The sequence below is a fragment of the Dermacentor andersoni genome, chromosome 7, assembly GCF_023375885.2.
Source record: "Dermacentor andersoni chromosome 7, qqDerAnde1_hic_scaffold, whole genome shotgun sequence".
Lineage (NCBI taxonomy): Eukaryota > Metazoa > Arthropoda > Arachnida > Ixodida > Ixodidae > Dermacentor > Dermacentor andersoni.
In genome coordinates this window covers 155,485,332-155,493,757 of record NC_092820.1, presented here as the reverse complement: position 1 = coordinate 155,493,757, position 8,426 = coordinate 155,485,332, and the positions used below count along the sequence as shown (strand labels likewise).

Here is an 8,426-nt window from a genome sequence, read left to right as displayed (position 1 = left end):
CCCTTACTTGCCTGATAGATCGTAGTTCCAGGGGCTCGCAGTACTCGTCTCCTGCTACGCACCCTGTACAACGCTAGCTGACTGATTTATCTCACCGTGACGCTTGAAGGACAACACCGTGACGACCACCTCAGCGCCCTGTTCCCCATAGGCAGCGCTCCACAGCTACGAGGCGCCTGACTCACACTACTACAAAGAACCATGACGCAAATAAAAGCGCCGCGGCAACACCCTGTCGCCGAATGCAAAGTTTATTGCATGTTAGGGATTCACCACAACTTGTCACATCACCGTCAGCATGCTTCCGTTTGGTACACGGCGGAGACAGAACCCCCGTAAAATGGACAAGGCAGCAGTGATCTTCGCCCTTTCGGTTGAGATAGCAATTATATGGATAATCTAGGCGTACTTTTCCCGTCGCTGTCGCCATCGCTCCGTGTAAACTCCGAGGCCGATAACACCGTCGCCGTTCGAATGAAATGACGCGAGGGGAGCCGTCAATAGTGGCTCTACCTTGAGCGCAGGAGAGAGAAAAGCGGAGAGCCAACGCGCAGTGTTCCGTCCTGCGAAAGGCCGGGGAGGCGGGGGGGGGGGGGGGAAGGTGGGAGGGTTAGCGGTAGCGCAGCGCGTCGCCGCCAACTTAGTCATTGGAAAAAAATTATTTCTAGTGACTCTACCGCCAACTGCGTATATCGCGACCGTGCACAAGCGGAACTGACGATCGTGCGGCACAATCCGCGCGCAGTAGGGAGGCTAGCAGGGGAAAGAAAGTGGGCCGTCTGCCGCTGCGCATCAAACACCAGTGCGTGGGAAATTTAGGGAAGCCTAGTCCGGAGTGTCTGCTGTGCATGGTATCGCTGAGCAGACCCTTTCTTGAGAGAGATCTGCGATGGGGACAGAGTACGCCGGCTGCTTCCACTCGCCTCTTAATGCAAAGATGCCGTGCACCACTAGACCGCTGTGCACTTTCTAGCCTCGACCTTCCCAGAATCTTCGCCAACCCATTTGCATCAAAAAAAGAAAATGTGACTTCAACAGTTTAGCGAGAACATACGGGGCCTTCTGTGGTCGAATAAAAGACGAAGAACATTTACCTGATGGAAAAACGACAGACGTCCGTTCTCTTAGAGTGCATCAAGAAGACTCGTTTATTTTTGACTAGAAGGTACGGGAAATAAGAGAGAAGAGAGAGAAAGGAAAAGTCGCCATACACTGTGCCAAATAGGCTTTCTTGCACTCCGCACGTGCAAGCAGCCCACTCCAAACTTGAAAGACGTCATCGCACCGTCGGTTGCTGTTCGTAGAAAACGCCCGCCAATAATTTGTACGCAGTTTGAGGGGTGTCAAGTGTCCAGCGCTTCTGCCACAGTGACCTCAACAGTGCCGTTTTAGGTGGGGCAGTCCTCCTCGCCACATCGTCGGCGGCCCCCAGTGCGGGGATTCTTTGGCGTCTCCCCCGGATGAGCAAACTATTATCGAGCTCATTGCTCCCCAATCTCTTAAGGGATACAGCAGCTGTATCGGTCGGTTCACCTCTGTTCCCTCACTTAATAACAATTTGCGGGACCACACCCTGCCGTCTCTATCCTTAAATGTTTCCTTAATTCTGGCGGTCTTGCACATGTGGCGTTTCAAGCGGTCTTCCCTCAGAAGCAGCAAAGCTCGATGTCGTTGGTCGGTGCATATGTGTCGATCTAAGCTCCAATAAGTACTCTTTCCGCCACCGTCTCCAGAAACCATCGACCACGACAGTCTGGTACTTCCAGCGTCGTGAGAGATGCATTCCACCGCCAGGAATTTCGTCCGGCAGCAGATGTTGAGGAAGGGTTGTCAACTTTCTTCCAACAAGAAGGTGCGCCGGTGACAGTGGCTCTGGCTCTTGAGCATCATCATATATGAAAGTCAAAGGGCGTGAGTTGATCACCGCTTCCATCTCATAAAGAACGGTGGTCAGTTTTTCGAAACTCAAGCTGCTCCGACCTAATACCTTTCGCAATGCTATTTTCACAGATCGCACCATCTGCTCCCAGAATCCGCCCCACTAAGCTGCCCGTTCAACAATAAACTTCCATCTGATCTGGTTTCCGGCGAAGTATGACTGCAATTCCTCGAGTTGCAAAAGCGCGAATATGGCCATAGATCCCAGGCTGCGTGTTTGAATGTGAGCGCGTTGTCCGAATACATCGTCGAGCAGCTTCCACGATGTGCCACAAGCATTTAATGGCCAAGAGGAAGGCTGTAGCCGACAGGTCGCTGACGAGCTCAAGGTGGACGGCACGTGTCACAGCACAGGTCAAAATAGCGATGTAGCATCTTTTGTTGTCGCGTGACTGTTGACGATGAAGGGCCCTGCAAAATCGATGCCCACGATGCCGAACGTGTTTCTTTTTGATATTCTGTCAGCTGGAAGTGGTGCTACTGGTTGCGTAGCTGGAGGGCAACTTTCTGACAGACGAGGCACTGCTTTATAACTTTCTTTACGGCCTGACGTCCTCTGATAATTCAACACGATTCTCGCAGCTGTGCTAGAGTCTCGCGTACGCCCGTGTGCAGCATTCTCAAGTGTTCCTTCCGTATGAGCAGTCACGCGAGGGGGTGATTGCGAGGGAGAACGACGGGATGCTAAGTCTCTTCGTTGTTATCACTGAATTGCAAGCGTGCACCAACTGGCATGAGGCTCTCTTTGTCGAAGTACGGGTTAAAAGGTAAAACAAAGGAACTCTTGTACAGAGGTCTTCGATTATTCAGGTTTGAAAGGTAATCGCTGGACGCATCTCTTAAAGTTTTAGCCAACCAGTATCTTTCGACGCGGATCACTTCTTCAGCTCCTAATGGGACGATTGTCTTTCCTTCTTTGTTGTGGCAGTTGTCGACAAAGTGGCGGACCTACGCGGTTACTCGCACGACTCTGCTGAATGAACTATAATTCTAGACATTGAAAATTGCCATGGATGACGAGGATACTATGGGCATCACCGTCACCTTTCGCTCTTTCATTTGGCACTCCCCAACGTTCGAGCTCGGCTCCTTATTGTTGACCAATGCGTGTCATCCTCCTGAAGCCAACGGGGTCCTCTCCAACACAACTTGCTTTCCCGCAGGGCTGATGGGAGAATGCCTCGGGTGATTAGGTCAGCGGGGCTGTCTGAACTTAGGCAGTGTTTGCAATCCTTGAGATCTGTGAGAGCTTGTAATCCTGAGACTCGATTTGCTACAAAAGGCTTCCATCTGGCAGCGTTTCCCTTGATCCAGTACATAGCTACGGAAGAGTCAGTTCAGAGGGTAGTAGCAACGTTCTTCAGATCCAACGTCTTGGTTACGTAATGGCATAGCGGCGCGCCAACAAGGGCTCCCATCAGCTCCAATCGTGGTTGCGAGAGGCATATCAAAGGGGTCAGTCTTGATTTGGCCATGACCAAGCTTACATTTATTAGTCCGAACGGAGACTTGGTCACGATATATGCGACAACACCAGAGGCCTTCGGGCTTGCGTCACAGAAAATGTGTGCCACTTTCTCCGTATCATCACTTCTTAGGCCTGCCGCTATCTGTCTTGGAACGGATACTCCAATGCATGAAAGCTCCTTACACCAGCAGTCGCACTCAGGCTGCAATGTTTCAGGCAAAGGATCGTCCCAACCAATTTCCAACTCTCACAACTTCTGGGACATTAACTTTACGCATAATGTTGTGGGAGCAATAAGTCCAAAAGGGTCGAAAACTCTTGCCGAGGCCTGCAGCACAAATCTTGTTGTCTGCGCTTGCGGAGAGGAGGTTGATGAGTGAAGTTAGGTTGTATTCTAAGTGGTCAGTCTGAGCATTCCAACCAACTCCCAATACCTTTGTAGCTGCAAAATATCCATCATCAGCGTTCATTCGTTCCACATTGCCATTCTCCACGAAGTTTACGAGATCACGTTCGTTCAATATCCACTTGTGTAGCCGCATCCCTGCTGGAGACAATATAAATTTTTATTCCTGGCACAAGACTTTACCCTTGTCAAGGCTGTCAACCCCAGTTACAAGGTCGTCCACGTAAAAATGCTTGCGCTGGATACCGCAGTCTCAGCATACTGTTCCGGCAGGCCTTCAAGATGATGTTGCAACGTTGCAGACAGGAGAAATGGGCTCGACGTGACACCGAACGGCACTCGAGTAGTCCAACAGGTCACCACAGCTGGAAGTTCTTCCCCTTTCTTTGGGGTCATAGCGTACCAGAGGAACTACACAGCGTTCCAATCGCCCTCTGATAGGGAGATTTGGAGAAAGGCCTTTTCAATATCCGCAACGATGGCAATGTTGTAAGTGCGGAAATTGATCAGCAGATCAATGAGCTCTGGGTGTAGGTTAGGGCCACTTTCCAAAACATTGTTCAGTGAGAGGCAATTTTTGGCACTTAATGATGCATCGAATACTACCCTCAGTTTCGTCGCCTGGCTTTTGTGATGAACAATTGCTTCATGTGGCATATAGTACGCCGGACCTTCCGACGTGTCGTAATTCTTGCTGGCTGGCTCTGCATAGCCCTTTTCTATGTAATCTCTTATGGAGGCGTCGTACTCCCCAATAAACGAATCTCCTTTCACGAGGCGCATTGTATGTGCTCTAAGACGCCTTGCTGCGCACTCGTAGTTGTCGCAAAGCTCGTCAACCATCGAATTCCAAGGGAACGACAACTTATAGCTGCCATTCTAAATGTTAATGGTTTCTTTATAGTGCTGAAGGAAGGCGTCCTGGTGACGAACTGGCTCATGTTCCTCGATACCGATGTGCTCGAGCTCCCAGAAAGACTTTATCTGGGCTGACATTTCCTTGTCAATTTGTTAACTCCCTTCTATACGCATCACGCCAGCAGCCGAGAAGCAGACTCCTGTTGACTTCATTGTGCCGGCCTGGCCCTGGACTGTCCATCAGAATACAGTCTCCACTGACATCAATTTGGAGCTGAGACGTAGGCTTAGTGGATCCCGCGATGATTTCCCAGTAATGATGAGCGCCTATCAAAAGGTCAATATTTTCGATGCGTGGTCAGTGAGACTCCAGCAGCAATGGAGCGTACGATTCCTCCAAGCGCCACAAAACGGTAATCGCGATTAAATAGATTAGGAGTCCTAAATAAAGGATGGCTTACTAAATGAACTTAAAGATGACAGCGCTGTGCTGCTCCTTATTGAACCCAGTTTTAACTATGCGCTGCCGAGAAATGTTGCGGTGAGGCAGCTCACGGAACCACTGGGGACGTATTCTGCAACGATCAATTTCGGCTATAGTGTTACTTCTGCGATGACATCGCCGTTAGGCGGGCGCTTATTGACTGGTTGAGCATAATCGGATAAGCTGATTCGCTTGTTGAGGCCTACGCCACGCGAAGGGTGTCGCCGAAGCGATAGTCGCAGAATATGTCCCCTGCAGTTGTATTGCCAACCCAGCGCCTTGGCAGCTACCATGCACTTCCGAACAGCGGCTTGATGGTCATAGGCAGCATAGCTATTGAGGATGCAGGAAATATGACTAGATGAAAAGCATTGCCATTTGCGAGTTCCTAATCAAAGGATTCGTTTTTTGCCTGACACTTCCTCTCCCTTCGGCTCGTGCCTGGTATTTGCGCGCAGCTGCACGGCAGGAACGCTGGTGATAGCTTGCCGTGCTCACAAAGGTCATGAGGGCAGCAGAAGGCCTAACACTGACATGTCCCCGCAGGACAGCCAATTGAGCAGACCGTGAAGGTGGGACCACTTCGCTTCGCACTTTTCTTCAACAAAGTCTAATGTGCATCTGTCACATCTCCAGAGACCTCTTAACCCAACAAACACTGGTCGACCATGCGCCCCGGCAATTGTAAGAGTTCTAGCTCAGGGGAAGGGCGGATGAAAACGTCTCTATTACCGTTTTACTTGCAATTGCAATAAAGCACTGCGCCATGATATTACGGGTCGTGCGCCATGTTGTTACGGGTCGTGCGCTGATGGTTTTGCCGCGGGCGGGGCGCCACGGGGCCTAGGTTCTTGCGCTGTTTTGCCGGGCGGGGGGGAGGAGGCGGTTGTCGACAGCTCGTCTAGGCCCCGGAAGACTGGCCTAGAAGACGGAGGTGCTGGTCTCCATGCTGCCGCGTGCCGGCCTTGGAGTGTTCCTGCGGCACGGGAGCAGCAGCAGCAGCTGGTCGCAGTGCTCCACACCTGGCTGATTTTACGGCGTTGTGGGCGCGTTCGGCGCCGCGCGTGTCGAGAACTGCGCGTGCGAACGGTAACTTCGACGCCTGTTGTTCCAGCACGTGGCTCCTACCCACTACGGGGACTGGTCAGGAATTAGATGAATTATTCAAATATATGATACATGATAAATTTCTTAATATCTTATCAAAGTAATCAGACGTTGTCCATAAGAGGGAAAAGAAGCATCCGTGAACGATCCGAGGCAAATGCATCCGTAGAACACCAGCAACAGAAGCGGAACTTCAGGTGACATAGTTATGGTGGTGCTGCCGTGTCCACTGCTGGTGAATGAAGCCGGCATCCCTTTTAAAGGTGTCGGTCGGGTGAGTTGAGTTGGGTTGAGTGGTTGTAGGTTACTGGGGGGATTAGCCTTGCAGTTGTTGCCGGCAATTGCTCCACCGTAGCGGCACTTAAGGGGACAGGGTAGGTCCTATTCTAGCCATGCATTTTAGGCTATGTTCGTGACCCTTTTTCACGTGATCTGCTGGGGTTAGAACATTATTCTTGGTGGCATTGTAATCAGTAATGTTAGGTAGTGTAACTGAACCAGGGTTATTTCTTTTTAAAGATTATATTTTTTTTCATTTTTTTACTGGACCCACCAAATTTATAGAGCCAAAATCTGCAGTAAACAGCCTGTAAACAAAAATCCCCTTCAAGAATATTTATAATCCTGGTTCAGTAGACTTTCTGTAATGTTTGCTCAATACCTGGAAAATGTTATCGCCCTAGCGCTTGTAGTTTCTGAAAAAAAGGGTCAAATGCTGCAAAATTTGGTGTTTTGAAATAATTGGCTTTGAAGTGGAAGAAATAGCTTTATTGCAATATAGAACTATAGAAACAAATTCTGGCGCATTTTTTCAATAGCCACCAGCCTGGTAGTCCCCTCCATCGCCAACACTTTTCTGTGCTAGCTGCCTTGTTTTCCGGACCTCCTTAGTTACCAGTCGTGTAGCCCTCTCTGCAAAGTACACTCGCCGCCGGTCAACTTCGCGCAACCACTGGACTGTGAACCGTCCTGGAGAAACTCCGAATGACCTCAAAATGTCGGCTCGAGCAATGCTGCGGTCATTAAAAGTTAGCACAGCATCCATTGTCGCTATTTTCAGCCTCTTGAGGCCAAGAAAGACATTCTTCGGAGCGTGCTCCCATACAACCTTGTTGAACGCCTCATTCGCATTCCGAGTTTTTTCATGGTGACATTTCTGCAGAAGCTCAGGCTTTGAGAGCTGCTGAAACACCGGCGTTCTGCTTTGAGCGTTCCGCCGAGCGCGAAAGCTTCGGTGCAGACGCTCACGTGGTGGCTGCGGCGCCCACTCCTGGATTGTGTTGCGGAGAATCGGCGTCATTGGAGGTCGACTTATGCCGGTTTCCGTGGAAGAGACGTTTTTTAAAGCACGTCTTTGGCTTCGTCATTGCATTACCGCTAAATAACCCGCACCAAAGTATAAATAAATTCAATTGTCCGCGAAAACACGCCAAAACACGAGCAAAACGCCGCGCATTGAGAGTAATCCAGCTGAGTCTTAGCATTCGTATGGCTAGGTGAAATATGCTAGCTAGGTTTTCACTGTTACCGGATGAGTCACAGCCATTCCGCTAAACGTCACAAAAAATAGGCGGCGAAAAAAAATTTTTTTTTCAGTTTAGGAGAGGCAAAGATCCCGAGCATGTGTCAAAGGGGGCGCGGCTGGATGCTGCCTAGGTTTCGAAAAATGTTGATTTTCAGATAAATATTTCGCGTACGCTCTAATGAAACACTGGGCCATGTTAAGAAAATAGAGATTTTAAATTACACAAAAACAAAAAATTTTTTTCGGAAAATTTGCCTACCCTGTTCCCCTAAAATACATAAATCATATAAATCAGACCCAGAGCACACAACTACACATAGTCACTCCTAAGGTCACGATGTGGAGGCCAAATCCGCGTCCTGCAGGTAATTTAAAAGAACGCGAGAGACCTCCTTCCTATCTAACTGGTTGTGGCGGGGGAAAACAATGTCCTGAAGAGAACTGTGAAGAATTCCTGTCTTCTTGAGGGACCCGAATAACACTCCTTTCCGCGTTATACAGAATACAGCACATAAGGTAATGTTAATTCTATGTCACCGCACACACCACACGTTGAACATAATGGAGACAACGCCAGGCCAGTTTTATACATCCACGCAGCGGTGCGAGCAGAGCCCGTGCGAATGCGGAGCAGTAAAGT

General features: G+C 49.7%; 1 protein-coding gene across 2 annotated transcripts in view; it reads right to left on the bottom strand.

Moving 5' to 3' along the window:
- Nucleotides 1–5,950: 5,950 nt before the first annotated feature.
- The window catches only part of LOC129385316 (uncharacterized), a 65,138-nt gene continuing 62,662 nt past the window's right edge, over nt 5,951–8,426 (bottom strand). For both annotated transcript variants that reach the window (XM_072289129.1, XM_072289130.1), the window contains one exon: nt 5,951–6,130. In XM_072289129.1, coding sequence (XP_072145230.1) covers nt 6,056–6,130 — 75 coding nt within the window. In that variant the 3' untranslated portion in view covers nt 5,951–6,055. The remainder of the gene's footprint in view (nt 6,131–8,426) is intronic.